This window comes from Scyliorhinus canicula, chromosome 6 (genome assembly GCF_902713615.1).
Source record: "Scyliorhinus canicula chromosome 6, sScyCan1.1, whole genome shotgun sequence".
NCBI lineage: Eukaryota > Metazoa > Chordata > Chondrichthyes > Carcharhiniformes > Scyliorhinidae > Scyliorhinus > Scyliorhinus canicula.
Window position 1 is genome coordinate 3,664,635 of NC_052151.1, and position 24,316 is coordinate 3,688,950.

At 46.6% G+C, this 24,316-nt stretch overlaps 1 protein-coding gene across 1 annotated transcript in view; it reads right to left on the minus strand.

Annotated features, from left to right (window-relative positions):
• LOC119966916 (dynein heavy chain 14, axonemal-like) overlaps window positions 1-24,316 on the minus strand; it is a 1,122,002-nt gene that overhangs the window by 80,941 nt on the left and 1,016,745 nt on the right. The window contains exons 69-71 of the mRNA XM_038798874.1: window positions 22,340-22,767; window positions 17,184-17,382; window positions 9,308-9,532 (exon numbers count right to left, since the gene is read on the minus strand). Of these exons, the coding sequence (XP_038654802.1) occupies window positions 9,308-9,532; window positions 17,184-17,382; window positions 22,340-22,767 (852 nt within the window). The remainder of the gene's footprint in view (window positions 1-9,307; window positions 9,533-17,183; window positions 17,383-22,339; window positions 22,768-24,316) is intronic.

A 24,316-nucleotide genomic window follows, 5' to 3' on the forward strand; every position in this document is an offset into this window, starting at 1 on the left:
AGATACCAGCATAAACTCCAAACACCAGCATAAACTCCAAACACCAGCATAAACTCCAGATACCAGCATAAACTCCAGATACCAGCATAAACTCCAGATCCCAGCATAAACTCCAGATACCAGCATAAACTCCAGATCCCAGCATAAACTCCAGATACCAGCATAAACTCCAGACACCAGCAAAAACTCCAAACACCAGCATAAACTCCAGATACCAGCAAAAACTCCAAACACCAGCATAAACTCCAAACACCAGCATATACTCCAGATACCAGCATAAACTCCAAACACCAGCATAAACTCCAGATACCAGCAAAACTCCAAACACCAGCATATACTCCAGATACCAGCATAAACTCCAAACACCAGCATATACTCCAGATACCAGCATAAACTCCAGATACCAGCATAAACTCCAGATACCAGCATAAACTCCAAACACCAGCATAAACTCCAAACACCAGCATAAACTCCAGATACCAGCATAAACTCCAGATACCAGCATAAACTCCAAACACCAGCATAAACTCCAGATACCAGCATAAACTCCAGACACCAGCATAAACTCCAGATACCAGCATAAACTCCAGATACCAGCATAAACTCCAAACACCAGCATAAACTCCAGATACCAGCATAAACTCCAGATACCAGCATAAACTCCAGATACCAGCATAAACTCCAAACACCAGCATAAACTCCAAACACCAGCATAAACTCCAGATACCAGCATAAACTCCAGATACCAGCATAAACTCCAGATCCCAGCATAAACTCCAGATACCAGCATAAACTCCAGATCCCATCATAAACTCCAGATACCAGCATAAACTCCAGACACCAGCAAAAACTCCAAACACCAGCATAAACTCCAGATACCAGCATAAACTCCAGATACCAGCATAAACTCCAGATACCAGCATAAACTCCAAACACCAGCACAAACTCCAGATACCAGCAAAACTCCAAACACCAGCATATACTCCAGATACCAGCATAAACTCCAAACACCAGCATAAACTCCAGATACCAGCAAAACTCCAAACACCAGCATATACTCCAGATACCAGCATAAACTCCAAACACCAGCATATACTCCAGATACCAGCATAAACTCCAGATACCAGCATAAACTCCAGATACCAGCATAAACTCCAAACACCAGCATAAACTCCAAACACCAGCATAAACTCCAGATACCAGCATAAACTCCAGATACCAGCATAAACTCCAAACACCAGCATAAACTCCAGATACCAGCATAAACTCCAGATACCAGCATAAACTCCAGATACCAGCATAAACTCCAAACACCAGCATAAACTCCAGATACCAGCATAAACTCCAGATACCAGCATAAACTCCAGATACCAGCATAAACTCCAGATACTAGCATAAACTCCAGATACCAGCATAAACTCCAGATACCAGCATAAACTCCAGATACCAGCATAAACTCCAGACACCAGCATAAACTCCAAACACCAGCATAAACTCCAGATACCAGCATAAACTCCAGATACCAGCATAAACTCCAGATACCAGCATAAACTCCAGATACCAGCATAAACTCCAGATACCAGCATAAACTCCAGATACCAGCATAAACTCCAAACACCAGCATAAACTCCAGATACCAGCATAAACTCCAGATACCAGCATAAACTCCAGATACCAACATAAACTCCAAACACCAGCATAAACTCCAGATACCAGCATAAACTCCAAACACCAGCATAAACTCCTGACACCAACATAAACTCCAAACACCAGCATAAACTCCAGATACCAGCAAAACTCCAAACACCAGCATATACTCCAGATACCAGCATAAACTCCAAACACCAGCATAAACTCCAGATACCAGCATAAACTCCAAACACCAGCATAAACTCCAGATACCAGCATAAACTCCAGATACCAGCATAAACCCCAGATACCAGCATAAACTCCAAACACCAGCATAAACTCCAGATACCAGCATAAACTCCAGATACCAGCATAAACTCCAGATACCAGCATAAACACCAAACACCAGCATAAACTCCAGATACCAGCATAAACTCCAGATACCAGCATAAACTCCAGATACCAGCATAAACTCCAGATACCAGCATAAACTTCAGATACCAGCATAAACTCCAGATACCAGCATAAACTCCAGATACCAGCATAAACTCCAGATACCAGCATAAACTCCAAACACCAGCATAAACTCCAAACACCAGCATATACTCCAGATACCAGCATAAACTCCAGATACCAGCATAAACTCCAGATACCAGCATAAACTCCAAACACCAGCATATACTCCAGATACCAGCATAAACTCCAAACACCAGCATAAACTCCAAACACCAGCATAAACTCCAGATACCAGCATAAACTCCAGACACCAGCATAAACTCCAAACACCAGCATAAACTCCAGATACCAGCATAAACTCCAGATACCAGCATAAACTTCAGACACCAGCATAAACTCCAGATACCAGCATAAACTCCAGATACCAGCATAAACTCCGGATCCCAGCATAAACTCCAGATACCAGCATAAACTCCAGATACCAGCATAAACTCCAGATACCAGCATAAACTCCAGATACCAGCATAAACTCCAGATACCAGCATAAACTCCAGATACCAGCATAAACTCCAAACACCAGCATAAACTCCAGATACCAGCATAAACTCCAGATACCAGCATAAACTCCAGATACCAGCATAAACTCCAAACACCAGCATAAACTCCAAACACCAGCATAAACTCCAGATACCAGCATAAACTCCAGATACCAGCATAAACTCCAGATACCAGCATAAACTCCAGATACAAGCATAAACTCCAGATACCAGCATAAACTCCAGACACCAGCATAAACTCCAAACACCAGCATAAACTCCAGATACCAGCATAAACTCCAAACACCAGCATAAACTCCAAACACCAGCATAAACTCCAGATACCAGCAAAACTCCAAACACCAGCATAAACTCCAAACACCAGCATAAACTCCAAACACCAGCATAAACTCCAGATACCAACATAAACTCCAAACACCAGCATAAACTCCAAATACCAGCATAAACTCCAGATACCAGCATAAACTCCAGATACCAGCATAAACTCCAGATACCAGCATAAACTCCAGATACCAGCATAAACTCCAGATACCAGCATAAACTCCAGATACCAGCATAAACTCCAAACACCAGCATAAACTCCAGATACCAGCATAAACTCCAGATACCAGCATAAACTCCAGATACCAGCATAAACTCCCAACACCAGCATAAACTCCAAACACCAGCATAAACTCCAAACACCAGCATAAACTCCAAACACCAGCATAAACTCCAGATACGAGCATAAACTCCAGATACCAGCATAAACTCCAGATACCAGCATAAACTCCAAACACCAGCATAAACTCCAGATACCAGCATAAACTCCAGATACCAGCATAAACTCCAGATACCAGCATAAACTCCAGATACCAGCATAAACTCCAAACACCAGCATAAACTCCAGATACCAGCATAAACTCCAGATACCAGCATAAACTCCAGATACCAGCATAAACTCCAGATACCAGCATAAACTCCAGATACCAGCATAAACTCCAAACACCAGCATAAACTCCAGATACCAGCATAAACTCCAGATACCAGCATAAACTCCAGATACCAGCATAAACTCCAGATACCAGCATAAACTCCAGATCCCAGCATAAACTCCAGATCCCAGCATAAACTCCAGACACCAGCATAAACTCCAGATACCAGCATAAACTCCAGATACCAGCATAAACTCCAGATACCAGCATAAACTCCAAACACCAGCATAAACTCCAGATACCAGCATAAACTCCAGATACCAGCATAAACTCCAAACACCAGCATAAACTCCAGATACCAGCATAAACTCCAGATACCAGCATAAACTCCAGATACCAGCATAAACTCCAGATACCAGCATAAACTCCAAACACCAGCACAATCTCCAAACACCAGCACAATCTCCAGATACCAGCACAATCTCCAAACACCAGCACAATCTCCAGATACCAGCACAATCTCCAGATACCAGCACAATCTCCAAACACCAGCACAATCTCCAGATACCAGCACAATCTCCAGATACCAGCACAATCTCCAGATACCAGCACAATCTCCAGATACCAGCACAATCTCCAAACACCAACACAAACTCCAAACACCAGCACAATCTCCAGATACCAGCACAATCTCCAAACACCAGCATAAACTCCAAACACCAGCATAAACTCCAGATACCAGCATAAACTCCAGATACCAGCATAAACTCCAGATACCAGCATAACCTCCAAACACCAGCATAAACTCCAGATACCAGCATAAACTCCAGATACCAGCATAAACTCCAGATACCAGCATAAACTCCAAACACCAGCATAAACTCCAAACACCAGCATAAACTCCAGATACCAGCATAAACTCCAAACACCAGCATAAACTCCAAACACCAGCATAAGCTCCAAACACCAGCATAAACTCCAAACACCAGCATAAACTCCAGATACCAGCATAAACTCCAGATACCAGCACAATCTCCAGATACCAGCACAATCTCCAAACACCAACACAATCTCCAAACACCAACACAATCTCCAAACACTAACACAATCTCCAAACACCAGCATAAACTCCAGATACCAGCACAATCTCCAGACACCAACACAATCTCCAGATACCAGCACAGTCTCCAGATACCAGCTCAATCTCCAGCTCCCAGCACAATCTCCAGATACCACCATAAACTCTAGATACCAGCAGACATTCCAGAGGCCAGCAGACATTCCAGAGGCCAGCAGACATTCCAGAGCCCAGCATAAATTCCAGATACCAGCAGTAAAAAGACGATGTTGTCAAGGAGAATACTGAGATACAGGCTACTAGACTAGAAGGGCTTGAGGTTCATAAGGAGGAGGTGTTAGCAATTCTGGAAAGTGTCAAAACAGATACGTCCCCTGGGCCGGATGGGATTTATCCTAGGATTCTCTGGGAAACTAGGGAGGAGATTGCTGAGCCTTTGGCTTTGATCTTTAAGTCATCTTTGTCCAAAGGAATAGTGCTTGAAGACTGGAGGATAGCAAATGTTTTCTCCTTGTTCAAGAAGGGGAGTAGAGACAACCCCGGTAACTATAGACCAGTGAGCCTTACTTCTGTTGTGGGCAAAGTCTTGGAAAGGTTTATAAGAGATAGGATGTATAATCATCTGGAAAGGAATAACTTGATTAGAGATAGTCAACACGGTTTTATGAAGCGTAGGTCGTGCCTCACAAACCTTATTGAGTTCTTTGAGAAGGTGACCAAACAGGTGGATGAGGGTAAAGTAGTTGATGTGGTGTATATGGATTTCAGTAAAGCGTTCGATAAGGTTCCCCATGGAAGGCTATTGCAGACAATACGGAGGCATGTGATTCAGGGTGATTTAGCAGTTTGGATCAGAAATTGGCTAGCTGGAAGAAGACAAAGGGTGGTGGTTGATGTGAAATGTTTAGACTGGTGTCCAGTTACTAGTGGCGTACCACAAGGATCTGTTTTGGGGCCACTGCTGTTTGTCATTTTTATAAATGACCTGGAGGAGGGCGTAGAAGGATGGGTGAGTAAATTTGCAGATGACACTAAAGTCGGTGGAGTAGTGGACAGTGCGGAAGGATGTTACAAGTTACAGAGAGGACATAGATAAGCTGCAGAGCTGGGCTGAGAGGTGGCAAATGGAGTTTAATGCAGAAAAGTGTGAGGTGATTCATTTTGGAAGGAGTAACAGAGTACTGGGCTAATGGTAAGATTCTTGGTAGTGTGGATGAGCAGAGAGATCTCGGTGTCCATATACATAAATCCCTGAAAGTTGCCACCCAGGTTGAGAGAGTTGTTCCGAAATGAAATGAAAATGAAAATTGTTCATTGTCACAAGTAAGCTTCAAATGAAGTTACTGTGATAAGCCCCTAGTCGCCGCATTCCGGCGCCTGTTTGGGGAGGCTGGTACGGGAATTGAACCATGCTGCTGGCCTGCCTTGGTCTGCTTTCAAAGCCAGCGATTTAGCCCTGTGCTAAACCAGCCCCTAGAAGACTCAGCACGCCTTATGAAGGCGTACTTGTTAGCTTTTATTGGTAGAGGGATTGAGTTTCGGAGCCATGAGGTCATGTTGCTACTGTACAAAACTGTGGTGCGGCCGCATTTGGAGTATTGTGTGCAGTTCTGGTCGCCGCATTAAAGGAAGGATGTGGAAGCATTGGAAAGGGTGCAGAGGAGATTTACCAGGATGTTGCCTGGTATGGAGGGAAGATCTTATGAGGGAAGGCTGAGGGACTTGAGGCTGTTTTTGTTAGAGAGAAGAAATGAAATGAAATGAAAATCGCTTATTGTCACGAGTAGGCTTCAAATGAAGTTACTGTGAAAAGCCCCTAGTCGCCACATTCCGGCGCCTGTTCAGGGAGGCTGTTACGGGAAGGTTAAGAGGTGACTTAATTGAGACATACAAGATAATCAGAGGATTAGATAGGGTGGACATTGAGAGCCTTTTTCCTTGGATGGTGATGTCTAGCATGAGGAGGCATAGCTTTAAATTGAGGGGAGATAGATATAGGACAGACGTCAGAGGTAGGTTCTTTACTCAGAGTGTAGTAAGGGCGTGGAATGCCCTGCCTGCAACAGTAGTGGACTCGCCAACACTAAACGCATTCAAATGGTCATTGGATAGGCATATGGACGATAAGGGAATAGTGTAGAGGGACTTTAGAGGGGTTTCACAGGACGGCGCAACATCGAGGGCCGAAGGGTCTGTCCTGCGCTGTAATGTTCTATGTTCTATTCCAGATCCGGTCAGACATTCCAGAGGCCAGCAGCCATTCCCGAGGCCAGCAGACATTCCAGATCCCAGCAGACATTCCCGAGGCCAGCAGACATTCCAGATCCCAGCAGCCATTCCCGAGGCCAGCAGCCATTCCCGAGGCCAGCAGACATTCCAGATCCCAGCAGACATTCCCGAGGACAGCAGCCATTCCAGAGGCCAGCAGCCATTCCAGATCCCAGCAGACATTCCAGAGGCCAGCAGACATTCCCGAGGCCAGCAGATATTCCAGATCCCAGCAGCCATTCCAGATCCCAGCAGACATTCCCGAGGCCAGCAGACATTCCATATCCCAGCAGCCATTCCCGAGGCCAGCAGACATTTCAGATACCAGCAGACATTCCAGATCCCAGCAGCCATTCCCAAGGACAGCAGCCATTCCAGATCCCAGCAGCCATTCCCGAGGCCAGCAGCCATTCCCGAGGCCAGCAGCCATTCCAGAGGCCAGCAGACATTCCAGATCCCAGCAGCCATTCCCGAGACCAGCAGACATTCCAGAGGCCCGCAGACATTCCCGAGGCCAGCAGCCATTCCCGAGGCCAGCAGCCATTCCCGAGGCCAGCAGCCATTCCAGAGGCCAGCAGACATTCCAGATCCCAGCAGCCATTCCCGAGACCAGCAGACATTCCAGAGGCCAGGAAACATTCCAGAGGCCAGCAGCCATTCCCGAGACCAGCAGACATTCCAGAGGCCCGCAGACATTCCCGAGGCCAGCAGCCATTCCCGAGGCCAGCAGCCATTCCCGAGACCAGCAGACATTCCAGAGGCCAGCAGACATTCCAGATCCCAGCAGACATTCCAGATCCCAGCAAACATTCCAGAGTCCAACAGACATTCCAGAGGCCAGCAGACATTCCAGAGGCCAGCAGGCATTCCAGAGGCCAGCAGACATTTCAGATCCCAGCAGCCATTCCCAAGGCCAGCAGACATTCCAGAGGCCAGCAGACATTCCATATCCCAGCAGATATGCCAGAGGCCAGCAGACATTCCCGAGGCCAGCAGCCATTCCCGAGGCCAGCAGCCATTCCCGAGGCTAGCAGACATTCCAGATCCCAGCAGACATTCCCGAGGCCAGCAGACATGCCAGAGTCCAGCAGACATTCCATATCCCAGCAGACATGCCAGAGGCCAGCAGACATTCCATATCCCAGCAGACATGCCAGAGGCCAGCAGACATTCCAGATCCCAGCAGACATGCCAGAGGCCAGCAGACATTCCAGATCCCAGCAGACATGCCAGAGGCCAGCAGACATTCCAGATCCCAGCAGACATTCCTGAGGCCATCAGCCATTCCCGAGGCCAGCAGATATTCCAGATCCCAGCAGCCATTCCCGAGGCCAGCAGACACTCCAGAGGCCAGCAGACATTTCAGATCCCAGCAGACATTCCAGAGGCCAGCAGACATTCCAGAGGCCAGCAGCCTTTCCAGATCCCAGCAGACATTACAGAGGCCAGCAGACATTCCAGATCCCAGCAGCCATTCCAGATCCCAGCAGACATTCCAGAGGCCAGCAGACATTCCAGATACCAGCAGACATTCCAGAGGCCAGCAGACATTCCAGATCCCAGCAGCCATTCCAGATCCCAGCAGACATTCCAGATCCCAGCAGCCATTCCAGAGGCCAGCAGACATTCCAGAGGCCAGCAGACATTCCAGCTCCCAGCAGACATTCCAGAGGCCAGCAGACATTCCCGAGGCCAGCAGCCTTTCCAGATCCCAGCAGACATTACAGAGGCCAGCAGACATTCCAGATCCCAGCAGCCATTCCAGATCCCAGCAGACATTCCAGAGGCCAGCAGACATTCCAGAGGCCAGCAGACATTCCAGAGGCCAGCAGCCTTTCCAGATCCCAGCAGACATTCCAGAGGCCAGCAGACATTCCAGATCCCAGCAGACATTCCAGAGGCCAGCAGACATTCCAGATCCCAGCAGACATTCCAGATCCCAGCAGACATTCCAGATCCCAGCAGACATTTCAGTTACCCAGAGGAAGACCTTGAGGGTTTGGGCAAATTTGGAAACTAGGTCAGGGAGGCTTCCCTCCTTCTGCATCCACGCCAGGCAGACATGCCCATCACCACCTCTGATCTGGACGTCCTGACCAACCACCTCTCCCCTCAGCCCAACCCCCTCTTCCCCCATCCCTTACCTGGGGTTGGTGCAACTCATTTGTCACTAACCTGCCCCCCTCCCATTTTGGCCATAACATGGGTAACCACTGCCACCGGTGACCAGGTAAATTCTGCCGTCAATATGTCAACAGCGGAAAGAGGAAGATTCAGATTCTCTCATTTTCATCGAAGGAAGAAGTAGATTCTTAAATAGGAAACACTTGAACCAGTGAGCGGAGTGTCGAATGTAAGTCTCAAACTGAGATCAGTCCAGGATCATTCTGGGCTCCACACTGTACCTGATCTTGCGTCCTTCCCAAGTTTGTGGAAAGGCTTTCTCATGAAATGGTAAAGTTCCTCTGCCATCAGGAAGTTTTCCCACTGGAACGGATTTGTGTTCATTGATATGCAGAGCAATGCGAAGGAGTTCACATGGGTGTTGAGGTACAAACACTGCTTCCACGTGGCTTCTGTCATCCATTGGGCATTTCCACTTTGTTCAAACCAAGAGTGAGCTTCTGTTCCTGCACAAACAAAAGTTAAATCCTCGTGAAATAGGAACATTGTGGCTGACTTAATTTGTTTTGTAAGCTCCAGCCCCAATTTCTGATTACAAAGAACAAAGAACAGTACAGCACAGGAACAGGCCCTTCGGCCCTCCAAGCCTGCGTCGATCACATGTCCTATCCAGACCAACATCTTGTATCCTTCCATACCCGTCTGTTCATGTGTCTATCTAGATAAGACTTAAAGGTCGCTAACTTATTGGCCTCAACCACTTGGCTGTGCATTCCAGTCCATCACTCTCTGTAAAAAACTCCCCCGCAAATCTCCACTGAACCTTTCCCCCCTCACCTTGCACTGTGCCCCTTGTAATTGTTATATCCGCCCTGGGAAAAAGCCTCCAACTGTTCACCTTATAGATCTATAACTCTAATCATTTTATAAACTTCTATCAGGTCGCCCCTCAGCCTCCGTCTCTCGAGGGGAGAACAATCCCAGTTTATTCAATCTCTCCTCATCGCTCATACCCTCCATACCAGGCAGAATCCTGGTAAACCTTTTCTGTACTCTCTCCAAAGCCTCCACGTCCTTCTGGTAGTGCGGTGACCAGGATTGGACACAGCATTCCAAATGTGGCCTAACCAACATTCTATATAATTGTAACATAATTTTTGAGCTTTTATACTCGTTACCCCGTCCTATGAAGACAAGCATGCCATATGCATTTCCCAAAATTTCCACCTGTGCTGCCACTTTTAAGGAACTGTAGACCTGCACGCCCAGATCTCTCTGTGTCTCTATGCTCCCGATGGTTCTGCCATTTATTTTATAGCTCCCACCTGAATTGGATCTACAAAAATGCATCACCTCGCATTTGTCCGGGTTAAATTCCATCTGCCATATCTCTGCCTAATTCTGCAGCCTATCTATATCCTGCTGTATTCTCTGACAATCTTCATCACTATCCACAACTCCTGCAATCTTAGTATCATCCGCAAACATGCTAATCAGACCCGCTACGTTTTCTTCCAAGTCATTTATATATATTACAAAGAGCAGAGGTTCCAGAACTGATCCCTGCGGAACACCACTAGTTACCGACCTCCATTCGCAAAAACACCCTTCCACTGCTACCCTCTGTCTCCCATGGCGAAGCCAGTTCTGGATCCATCCAGATAGTTCACCCCTGACCCCATGTGATCTAATCTTTTGCACCAGCCTGCCATGAGAGACCTTATCAAACGCTTTACTAAAGTCCATGCAGCCAACATCCACAGCCCTTCCCTCGTCAATCATTTTTGTTACCTCTTCAAACAATTTAATCCAATTAGTGAGACATGAGCTCCCTCGTACAAAACCATGCTGTCTGTCACTAATAATAATCTTTTTTGTCACAAGTAGGGGGCGGGATTCTCCAATCCCGCGACAGAGTTCTTATCGTCGTGTGAACGGGCCGCTGCCAGGACTAATTCTGGCCCCTACAGAGGGCCATTCCTACAGGGGGGCAGCATGGCGCTGGAACGGTTCACGCCACTCCAGCTGCCGATCCCAGCGCAAACTGTGCACCGCAGGATCCGTGCATGCGCAGTGGCCGCCTTCAATGCGCCGGCCCTGACGCCACATAGCAGAGGACTACAGGGTCCTGCATGCAGGAAAGGAGGCCCCCAGCCAGAGAGACCGGCCCGGCGATCGTTGTGCCCAGATTGCGGGCCAGGCCACATTGGTGGCCTCCTCCCGTGGACGGACCGCCCCTCCCCCCACCACCCGACCCTTCAGCGCCGAGTTCCCGCCGGCTGAGAGGTTAGAACAGCGCCGGCAGGACATGGTTTTTTTCCTTACGGCCGTTCGGCCCATCCGGGCCGGAGAATCAGCGGGCTGGCCTCGTGGAGCGGCCCGCGACTGCGCCGCGCCAACCACGGTGGCACCAATGGTGCCGATTCTCCGCTCTGCGGTCGCGGGGATTCTCCGGCCCCGCCCAGGGCTGGACGAATCCTGCCCAGGAAGTTACTGTGAAAAGCCCCTAGTCGCCACATTCCGGAACCTGGTCGGGTAAGCCAATACGGGAATTGAACCCGTGCTGCTGGCCTTGCTCTGCATTACAAACCAGCTGCTTAGCCCACAGAGCTAAACCGGCCCATTAAACTACTCTATTATTTCTACATCTATCCAGAATCTGCAGACATATCTGTTCCTTAACTTCCCAGGGGCTATTGGTGGGTCTGTCTTACACTCCCATCATAGTGACTGCCGCCTTCCTGTTTCTCAGCTCTAACCACAATGCCTCGTTACTTCATTCGTCCATGGTGTCCTCCCTCTGTACAGTTGGAATATGTTCTCTAACCAGTATTGCACCTCCCCCACCTCTTTAACCTTCCTCCCTGTCGTGCATAAAACACCTATATCCTGCCTATCCTCAGGAATGTAGAGTGAAGAGTGAGTCACTCACTCAAACTGTACACCAACATCCTGTGGGATGGAGAGTGAAGAGTGAATCACTCACTCTAACTGTACACCAACATCCTGTGGGATGGAGAGTGAAGAGTGAATCACTCACTCTAACTGTACACCAACATCCTGTGGGATGGACAGTGAAGAGTGAATCACTCACTCTAACTGTGCACCAACATCCTGTGGGATGGAGAGTGAAGATTGAATCACTCACTCTAACTGTACACCAACATCCTGTGGGATGGACAGTGAAGAGTGAATCACTCACTCTAACTGTGCACCAACATCCTGTGGGATGGAGAGTGAAGAGTGAGTTACTCACTCTAACTGTACACCAACATCCTGTGGGATGGAGAGTGAAGATTGAGTCACTCACTCTAACTGTACACCAACATCCTGTGGGATGGAGAGTGAAGAGTGAATCACTCACTCTAACTGTACACCAACATCCTGTGGGAGGGAGAGTGAAGAGTGAGTCCCTCACTCTAACTGTACACCGACATCCTGTGGGATGGAGAGTGAAGAGTGAATCACTCACTCTAACTGCACACCAACATCCTGTGGGATGGAGAGTGAAGAGTGAGTCACTCACTCTAACTGTACACCAATATCCTGTGGGATGTAGAGTGAAGAATGAGTCCCTCACTCTAACTGTACACCAACATCCTGTGGGATGGAGAGTGAAGAGTGAATCACTCACTCTAACTGCACACCAACATCCTGTGGGAGGGAGAGTGAAGAGTGAATCACTCACTCTAACTGTACACCAACATCCTGTGGGATGTAGAGTGAAGAATGAGTCCCTCACTCTAACTGTGCACCAACATCCTGTGGGATGGACAGTGAAGAGTGAATCACTCACTCTAACTGTACACCAACATCCTGTGGGATGGAGAGTGAAGAGTGAATCACTCACTCTAACTGTACACCAACATCCTGTGGGATGGAGAGTGAAGAGTGAATCACTCACTCTAACTGTACACCAACATCCTGTGGGATGGAGAATGAAGAGTGAATCACTCACTCTAACTGTACACCGACATCCTGTGGGATGGAGAGTGAAGAGTGAGTCACTCACTCTAACTGTACACCAACATCGTCAGGGATGGAGAATGAAGAGTGAGTCACTCACTCTAACTGTACACCAACATCCTGTGGGATGGAGAGTGAAGAGTGAGTCACTCACTCTAACTGTACACCAACATCGTCAGGGATGGAGAATGAAGAGTGAGTCACTCACTCTAACTGTACACCAACATCCTGTGGTATGGAGAGTGAAGAGTGAATCACTCACTCTAACTGCACACCGTAAGAAGTCTTACAACACCAGGTTAAAGTCCAACAGGTTTGTTTCAAACACGAGCTTTCGGAGCACGGCTCCTTCTTCAGGTGAATGGAAAGGCTTGTTCCAGAAATGTTTATATAGACACAGTCAGAGATGCCCCGGAATGCGAGCACCTGCAGGCAATCAAATCATCAAAGATGCAGAGAGAGAGGTAACTCCAGGTTAAAGAGGTGTGAATTGTCCCAAGCCAGTTCAGTCGGTAGGCCTCTGCAAGTCCAGGCTTGTTGGTGGGGGCCGAATGTAATGCGACATGAATCCCAGATCCCGGTTGAGTCCGCATTCATGCGTGCGGAACTTAGCTATAAGTTTTTGCTCAGCAATTTTGCGTTGGAACAAGCCTTTCCATTCACCTGAAGAAGGAGCCGTGCTCCGAAAGCTCGTGTTTGAAACAAACCTGTTGGACTTTAACCTGGTGTTGTAAGACTTCTTACTGTGCTCACCCCAGTCCAACGCCGGCATCTCCACATCATAACTGCACACCAACATCCTGTGGGAGGGAGAGTGAAGAGTGAATCACTCACTCTAACTGTGCACCAACATCCTGTGGGATGGAGAGTGAAGAATGAATCACTCACTCTAACTGTACACCAACATCCTGTGGGATGGAGAGTGAAGAGTGAGTCACTCACTCTAACTGTACACCAACATCCTCAGGGATGGAGAGTGAAGAGTGAGTCACTCACTCTAACTGTACACCAACATCCTGTGGGATGGAGAGTGAAGAGTGAGTCACTCACTCTAACTGTACACCAACATCCTGTGGGATGGAGAGTGAAGAATGAATCCCTCACTCTAACTGTACACCGACATCCTGTGGGATGGAGAGTGAAGAGTGAGTCACTCACTCTAACTGTACACCGACATCCTGTGGGATGGACAGTGAAGAGTGAGTCACTCACTCTAACTGTACACCAATATCCTGTGGGATGTAGAGTGAAGAATGAGTCCCTCACTCTAACTGTACACCAACATCCTGTGGGATGGAGAGTGAAGAGTGAATCACTCACTCTAACTGCACACCAACATCCTGTGGGAGGGAGAGTGAAGAGTGAATCACTCACTCTAACTGTACACCAACATCCTGTGGGATGTAGAGTGAAGAATGAGTCCCTCACTCTAACTGTGCACCAACATCCTGTGGGATGGACAGTGAAGAGTGAATCACTCACTCTAACTGTACACCAACATCCTGTGGGATGGAGAGTGAAGAGTGAATCACTCACTCTAACTGTACACCAACATCCTGTGGGATGGAGAGTGAAGAGTGAATCACTCACTCTAACTGTACACCAACATCCTGTGGGATGGAGAATGAAGAGTGAATCACTCACTCTAACTGTACACCGACATCCTGTGGGATGGAGAGTGAAGAGTGAGTCACTCACTCTAACTGTACACCAACATCGTCAGGGATGGAGAATGAAGAGTGAGTCACTCACTCTAACTGTACACCAACATCCTGTGGGATGGAGAGTGAAGAGTGAGTCACTCACTCTAACTGTACACCAACATCGTCAGGGATGGAGAATGAAGAGTGAGTCACTCACTCTAACTGTACACCAACATCCTGTGGTATGGAGAGTGAAGAGTGAATCACTCACTCTAACTGCACACCGTAAGAAGTCTTACAACACCAGGTTAAAGTCCAACAGGTTTGTTTCAAACACGAGCTTTCGGAGCACGGCTCCTTCTTCAGGTGAATGGAAAGGCTTGTTCCAGAAATGTTTATATAGACACAGTCAGAGATGCCCCGGAATGCGAGCACCTGCAGGCAATCAAATCATCAAAGATGCAGAGAGAGAGGTAACTCCAGGTTAAAGAGGTGTGAATTGTCCCAAGCCAGTTCAGTCGGTAGGCCTCTGCAAGTCCAGGCTTGTTGGTGGGGGCCGAATGTAATGCGACATGAATCCCAGATCCCGGTTGAGTCCGCATTCATGCGTGCGGAACTTAGCTATAAGTTTTTGCTCAGCAATTTTGCGTTGGAACAAGCCTTTCCATTCACCTGAAGAAGGAGCCGTGCTCCGAAAGCTCGTGTTTGAAACAAACCTGTTGGACTTTAACCTGGTGTTGTAAGACTTCTTACTGTGCTCACCCCAGTCCAACGCCGGCATCTCCACATCATAACTGCACACCAACATCCTGTGGGAGGGAGAGTGAAGAGTGAATCACTCACTCTAACTGTGCACCAACATCCTGTGGGATGGAGAGTGAAGAATGAATCACTCACTCTAACTGTACACCAACATCCTGTGGGATGGAGAGTGAAGAGTGAGTCACTCACTCTAACTGTACACCAACATCCTCAGGGATGGAGAGTGAAGAGTGAGTCACTCACTCTAACTGTACACCAACATCCTGTGGGATGGAGAGTGAAGAGTGAGTCACTCACTCTAACTGTACACCAACATCCTGTGGGATGGAGAGTGAAGAATGAATCCCTCACTCTAACTGTACACCGACATCCTGTGGGATGGAGAGTGAAGAGTGAGTCACTCACTCTAACTGTACACCGACATCCTGTGGGATGGACAGTGAAGAGTGAGTCACTCACTCTAACTGTACACCAACATCCTGTGGGATGGAGAGTGAAGAGTGAATCACTCACTCTAACTGTGCACCAACATCCTGTGGGATGGAGAGTGAAGAGTGAGTCACTCACTCTAACTGTACACCAACATCGTCAGGGATGGAGAATGAAGAGTGAGTCACTCACTCTAACTGTACACCAACATCCTGTGGGATGGAGAGTGAAGAATGAATCACTCACTCTAACTGTACACCAACATCCTGTGGGATGGAGAGTGAAGAGTGAGTCACTCACTCTAACTGTACACCAACATCCTCAGGGATGGAGAGTGAAGAGTGAGTCACTCACTCTAACTGTCCAACAACATCCTGTGGGATGGAGAGTGAAGAATGAGTCCCTCACTCTAACTGTACACCAACATCGTCAGGGATGGAGAGTGAAGAGTGAATCACTCACTCTAACTGTACACCAACATCCTGTGGGATGGACAGTGAAGAGTGAGTCACTCACTCTAACTGTACACCGACATCCTGTGGGATGGAGAGTGAAGAGTGAGTCACTCACTCTAACTGTACACCAACATCCTGTGGGATGGAGAGTGAAGAGTGAGTCACTCACTCTAACTGTACACCAACATCCTGTGGGATGGACAGTGAAGAGTGAATCACTCACTCTAACTGTACACCAACATCCTGTGGGATGGAGAATGAAGAGTGAATCACTCACTCTAACTGTACACCAACATCCTGTGGGATGGAGAGTGAAGACTGAATCACTCACTCTAACTGTACACCGACATCCTGTGGGATGGACAGTGAAGAGTGAATCACTCACTCTAACTGTACACCAACATCCTGTGGGATGGAGAGTGAAGAGTGAGTCACTCACTCTAACTGTGCACCAACATCCTGTGGGATGGAGAGTGAAGATTGAATCACTCACTCTAACTGTACACCAACATCCTCAGGGATGGAGAGTGAAGAGTGAGTCACTCACTCTAACTGTGCACCAACATCCTGTGGGATGGAGAGTGAAGAGTGAGTCCCTCTAACTGTACACCAACATCCTGTGGGATGGAGAGTGAAGAATGAGTCCCTCACTCTAACTGTACACCACATCCTGTGGGATGGAGAGTGAAGAGTGAATCACTCACTCTAACTGTACACCAACATCCTGTGGGATGGAGAGTGAAGAGTGAATCACTCACTCTAACTGTACACCAACATCCTGTGGGATGGAGAGTGAAGAGTGAGTCACTCACTCTAACTGTACACCAACATTCTCAGGTATTGGAATGTGAAGCATATTTCTGTAGTTTTATTAAATGACTAATTGTGGAAATATTAATTACCCTCAGCTTCCTCGGTTTTCTTACTGTCTTTCACATTTGCCAGAATGCTGATGTGGAGGAATATCTGCCACTCGCTCTCAGGAAGATATCCCATATTGTTGAGCTCGTCTTTGTCGGTCTGACTTGTTCTCATGATACTGCTGCACAGCATGAAGGAGAAGCAGAGTTGGTGTTCTGTGAACAGAGCGTACCACACCAGCTGAAGGAAGAAGCAGAGGTTACACATCACTCCACTGCACCCAAACGCTGCACTTACTTTGCACAGCAAGCCAGGAGTTTAAACATGCTGATGCTTCACACCACATTAGGTTCTGTCCTTTGGGGTCACATAAGAAGATAGGAAACATGAAATGCAGCAACCTTTTTCCTTTCACAAGCCCGTTCCACTGTTCAACCTAATCATCATTGGCTTTCAACCTCAACAACTGAGCGTCAGGAGGAAAACAAAGGTAATTTTAAGGAATTTATATTTGTATTGGGTTCAATTTAATGTTTCTGTGCCTGGAAGGGTAAAACCTCTAGATAATTAATACTTTAACAAAGGTGCTTGTATGTGTGCAGCATGAAGTCTTACAAAACCAGGTTAAAGTCCAACAGGTTTATTTGGAATCATTAGCTTTGAGAGAAATGCTCCTTCAGCAGGTGAGTGAAGAGGTAGGTTCCACAAAAGCAGCATATTGAGACAAAGTCACTGATGCAAGATGATACTTTGAACACGAGTCTTTAAGTCTTTACAGGTCCTGACAGTGAGACTGGAGAGAGGGATAATTACAGGTTAAAGAGGTGTGAATTGTCTCAAACCAGGCCAGATGAAATGAAATTAAAATCGCTTATTGTCACAAGTAGGCTTCAAATGAAGTTATTGCGAAAAGCCCCTAGTCGCCACATTCCGGCGCCTGCTCGGAAGGCTGGTACGGGAATTGAACCGTGCTGCTGGCCTGCCTTGTTCTGCTTTAAAAGCCAGCGATTTAGCCCTGTGCTAAACCACCCCCAGATGATTGGAGGGGGGGTGGGGGGTGAATATAGGAGACATGAATCGCTGAGCAGAAACTGATAGCCAAGTTCCGCATCCATGAGTACGGCCTCAACCGGGACCTTGGCGTTAGTGGGTTTGTAATGGAAATTAGTGGATCGTCTATCCCCAGAAATTGAAATAGGAAGGTCAAGGAAGGGAAAGGAAATGCCAGAAATGTGAAGGTGTTAGAGTGGTGGACATTGGAAACAAAATTAATACATTTTTCCTGGGTTAACGTTAGGATTAGTTTAAAAGAGGGGGTAATAATGTTGCAAAGACCTGAGGAAGGAGCTGCGCTCCGAAAGCTAGTGTTTGAAACAAACCTGTTGGACTTTAACCTGTTGTTGTAAGACATCTCACTGTGCTCACCCCAGTCCAATGACGGCATCTCCACATCATGGCAAAGAATAGAAGTAAACCTGGGGATTGGGACGGTTTCAGAAACCAGCAAAAAGTGACCAGAAATTTGTTAAAAAGGGAAAAGGAGAATGCGATTAAAGCAGCTAGAAATATGGTTTTAAATTGTAAGAACATTTACGAGGAGAGGAAAGTGAGGATAGTTGCTGATTGGTCCCTGAGAGGCAGGGGCAGGAGTAATTAGCATGGGGAACAAAGAAATGGCAGATATTAGAAACGGGTTTAAAGAGTGAGTAAGTTAAGGTAATTAGTATGATCAGAGATACTTATATAGCTATATAGATACATAGCCTGCTCGGCCATTCATCATGGCTGATCATCCAACTCAATAGACTAATCCTGCTTTGTCCCCATAGTCTTTGATTCCATTCTCTCCAAGTGCTATATCTAGCTGCCTCTTGAATGTATTCAATGTTTTCGCATCAACTACTTCATGTGGTAATGAATTCCACAGGCCGACCACTCTTTGTGTGAAGAAATGTCTCCTTATCTCTGTCCGAATCCTCAGGCTGTGACCCCTGGTTCTGGACACACCCATCATTGGTAACATCTTCCCTGCATCTACCTTGTGTAGTCCCATTAGAATTTTATAAGTCTCTATGAGATCTTCCCTCATTCTTCTGAACTCCAACGAGAACAATCCCAACTTAGTCAATCTCTCCTCGTACGTCAGTCCCACCGTCCCAGGAATCAGTCTGGAAAACCTTGGCTGCTCTCCCTCGAGAGCAAGAACATCCTTCCTCAGAGAAGGAGACCAATACTGCCCACAATACTCTAGGTGTGGCCTCACTAATGGGGATAAAAGTAAGCAAATCTCCAGAACCTTGTGACTTAGATTCTTGGGTTTGTAAAGAGATAACAGGAGATTTAGTGGATGCACTAGTTATGATTTTCCAAAGTTCCCTCCATTCTCGAATGGTCTCAACAGATTAGTAATTATCACACCAGTATTCAAGAGAGAAGGGAAAGAGAGAGGACACAGAACTGCAGGACTGTTTCCAGGACTCCAGTTCCAGGGAAAATGCTGGAATCTGTTATTAATAAAGTCTTAAATGCACTTACAAAATCAAACTATGATCAGTTCAATGATTTCTGAACAGGAATTGTGTTTGTCCCCATGGTATAATGGGAGGGAATGAGAAAGGGTGGGACTCCATCCAATAGCCATGACGTGGAGATGCCGGTGTTGGACTGTGGTGAGCACAGTAAGAAGTATTACAACACCAGGTTAAAGTCCAACAGATTTGTTTGAAATCACTAGCTTTCATAAGGTGAGTCCAATTCCAAAGTTTTGCTCCATTGGAGTACATAGGAACATCGGAGTAGGAGTGGGCCATTCAGCCCCTTGAACCTGTTCTGCCATTTAACTGGATCATGGCTGATCATTATAGAATCATAGAATTTACAGTGCAGAAAGAGGCCATTCGGCCCATCGAGTCTGCACCGGCCCTTGGAAAGAGCAGCCCATTTAAGCCTAGACTTCCAACCTATCCCCATAACCCAGTAACCCCACCCACCATTTCTGGACACTAAGGGCAATTTAGCATGGCCAATCCACCTAACCTGCACATCTTTGGACTGTGGGAGGAAACTGGAGCACCCGGAGGAAACCCACGCAGACACAGGGAGAATGTGCAGACTCCACACAGACAGTGACCCAACCCGGGAATCGGACCTGGGACCCCAGAGATGTGAAGCAGGTAATTAAGTCTTTACAGATTTAAGCCCACGCCTCCACCATGTCCTCATAACACAGAAACCCAACCTAACCATTTTTTTTTTGGTTTGGATTTGTGTATTGTCACGTATACCAACGTACAGTGAAAAGTATTTTTCTGTGAGCAGCTCAACAGATCATTAAGTACATGGGAAGAAAAGGAAATAAAAGAAAATACATAATAGGGCAACACAAGGTATACAATGTAACTAGATAACACCGACATCGGTTGAAGCATACAGGGGTGTAAGTGTTAATGAGGTCAGTCCATTAGAGGGTTGTTTAGGAGTCTGGTAACAGCGGGGAAGAAGCTGTTTTTGAGTCTGTTTGTGCGTGTTCTCAGACTTCTGTATCTCCTGCCCAATGGAAGAAGTTGGAAGAGTGAGTAAGCTGGGTGGGAGGGGTCTTTGATTATGCTGCCCGCTTTCCCCAGGCAGCAGGAGGTGTAGATGGAGTCAATGGATGGGAGGTGGGTTCGTGTGATGGACTGGGCGGTGTTCACGACTCTCTGAAGTTTCTTGCAGTCTTGGGCAGAGCAGTTGCTTGGACACTAAGGAGCCACTAAGATGGCCAATCCACCTAACCTGCACATCGTTGGACTGTGGGAGGAAACGGGAGCACCCGGAGGAAACCCACACAGACACAAGGAGAACGTGCAGACTCCACACAGACAGTGACCCAAGGTCGGAATTGAACCTGGGACCCTGGAGCTGTGAGGCTACAGTGATGACCACTGTGCCACCGTGCTTCCCTTAACACCCATTTCCCCTCGTTATCTCCATATCACTGATTATCTTTCAAAGCTAGAAATCTATCAATCTTATTCTTGAACATCCTCAGTGACTGAACCTCCACAGCCCCCTGGGGAAAGAATTTATCACCATCTGATTGAAGAAATTCCTCTTTCTCTCAGTCCTAAATGGCCAGCCCCTTATTCTGAGACTGTATCCCCTGGTTCCAGACCTCCAGCCAGGACAAACGTCCTTCTGGTACCCACTCTGTCGAGCTCTGTTAGAATTTGGTATGTTCCAAATCCCTTGCGAATACAGCCCTCGTTTCCTTCATCTCTCTGCCTGAGAAAGTCCCGCCATCCCAGGAATCAGTCTGCTGAATCTTCGACATGCTCCCTCTATGTAAGTATCTCCTTCCTTCAATGAGCAGACTAAAGACTGTACACAATACTCCAAAACTCTGACCAAGACTTACTAGATTGATACCTGGAATGTGCGGGTTGTCTTATGAGGAAAGGTTAGACAGACTGGGTCTGTTTCCATTGGAGTTTAGAAGAGTGAGACCTGGACAGGGTGAATAGGGAACAGCTGTTCCTCTTAGTTGAAGGGTCGGTTATGAGGGGGACACAAGTTCAAGGTGAGGGGCGGGAGTTTCAGGGGGGATTTGAGGAAAGTTGTCTGGAACGTTGTGCCTGGGAGGGTGGTAGAGGCGGGTTGCCTCACATCCTTTAAAAAGCACCTGGATGGCTACTTGGCACATCTTAACATCTGAGGCTATGGGCCAAGTGCTGGCAAATGGGATTAGGATTGGCAGATCAGGTGCATTTCACGTGGCTGTACAGACTCGATGGGCCGAAGGGCCTTTTCTGCACTGTATTTTTCCGTGATTCTGTGACTTGATTGAAGTAGATAAGGTCCTGAACGATCATGGCGAAGTGGATGTGGAAAGAATGTTTCCTCTTGTGGGTGAGTCCTAAACTAGGGGACACGGTTTTAAAATTAGGGCTCGCTCTTCTCGGACAGAGATGAAGAGAATTCCTTTCTCCCAGACGATAGTGTGACTTTGGATCTCCCGGCCTCAGAATGTGGCGGAGGTGGGGTGATTGAATATTTTTAAGGCGGTGATAAATCTGAGATTACCAGGGGTAGGTAGGAATGTAGAACTCAAAACAAAAAGATGTCATTTTGTCCCTGTTATCTGCTCATAACCGTCTCAGATCAATGATATGATTGTGTAAGTTTAACTCAGTTACCCATGTTGCGAGCTGTGACATACCTTGTAGGTATTTTCAGTCAGTGTGTTCATCATGTTCCGTAAATATGACTTGAAGCCAATGTGCATTTTTGCATTACTCATTAACAAGTGTTTGAATTCACTGCCAGATCCTTGTAATTTAGAAGCACGCTGCATAAAACCGGACCGTGGCCTCCTTGTGTGTGGCTTGTGTATGTCACTCACAGACTCGGTGAATATCTTCATGAACCAGTGTAGAGAAAACTGGTACATACAGTTCAGCTTTCCCAGCTCATCCATCACAAAGTACAAGACAGAACCCCGTGTTGCCATGGGCAGGTATTTCTTGCGAGCGTCCACGATTTTCTTCTCATTTTCCTCAGATGCCTCGATCCGCATTTGGATGACTTTGGACATGTCTTTTGATTTTTGAAGGGTATCAATGAGGTCCTGGTCATCTAGGATGTGCCCTACGGTAAGGAGAAATCATGATAAAAACCTCTTTGTGCTGAAAGAAACCTCTCTAACCTGTCCCAACCCCAGCAAACTCTCAGACTTCCACTTGTCCATCCTTGATTCGATTTGCTCCGTTGTTGACTTCAGCTGCTGAGATCCCAAACTGCGGAATTCCTTCCCTAAATCTCCAATCCTAGTTGTTGTTGAAATGAAACATTGTGGCAGTTGTACATTCTGGAAATATAGTTACACACGACCGGCTAATTACACAATACAGGCTAGTCATATTGTACATAATCCAGTTACACTGTGCAGACTAGTTATATTGTATTCTCCTCTATTTACAGGACAGAAATAACCCAATTGGTTCAATAGAGCTTTGCTGGGATAACTGGTTAGTACAAAATTATTAATCCAAACAGTTTTATTGTTTTGAACAGAATTGGAAAACACATGAAAAACAGAAGACATGTTAAGAAGTACGTTAAGCTTTGTGAGCCCTTACTTGGAGTACGAGGCAGTTTTGTTCTCCAAATACTAAATCAGAAAATGGACACACTGGAGTAGGTGTAAAAATGATTTGCGTGATTGGGACCAAAAATAGAGGTTAATTTTCTTTTAATACATTTGTTCGTAGGACATTGTTGGCTGGGTCAGCTTTTTTTGTCGATCCTTAATTGCAATTTAGCATGGCCAATCCGCCTAACTGCACATCTTCGCACTGGGGGAGGAAACCGGGGCATCCGGAGGAAACCCACGCAGACACAGAGAGAACGTGCAAACTCCACACAGAGACAGTGGCCCAAGGCCAGGATTGAACCTGGGTCCCTGGCGCTGTGAAGCAGCAGTGCTAACCACCATGCCATTCCATTTGTCAGCTTCCTCTTGCAGATGTGCACAACAAGAACTGCAGCAGACTTTGATGCCATTTTAAAGAAAAACTGCACTGGTGGGGATGTGGAAAAGGGAATACATTTGGATTTGTCGTTGCACTATATTGTTCTGATGGCGTAAGGATGAATAATAAGTGAGGGTTTATCTGTTTATTTTTTAACCAAATTTTATTCTAATCTTTCTTCTTCAGAATTAAATTGATTAACAAATTGAAAACAAGGAAGCTAAAATATTTGAATACATTTTGATTATTGTCAGTCAAATGGAGAACGACCCAGGATTCAACAAAATTGATCACATACTTAAATGTAATGAAGTTTTCAACAAACAGGGAAACTTCCAAACTTTTCCATAGCGCAGTCCACTGGAATCTCTTACACACAATTAAATCTGTGACATGAGAAATTGAGCTGTGTGGTGACCTTACCCAAATGGCACAATTTTCTAAAAGTTTATTGTTCATGGTATTATTCTACTATTATTTTAACACTGTTGATTCTAAAATAAAATTGTACTATTGATGTTTCAACACAAATTGTTTGCTTGCAGAGTATCCCATCACACAATTTCTATCCCCACATGTGACCCTCAGGCAAGTTTGCTCACCCCTGCATCAGGAGTCCCTCAGCATTCATGTCGAGAGGGCTAGAATACAAGAACAGTGATCTA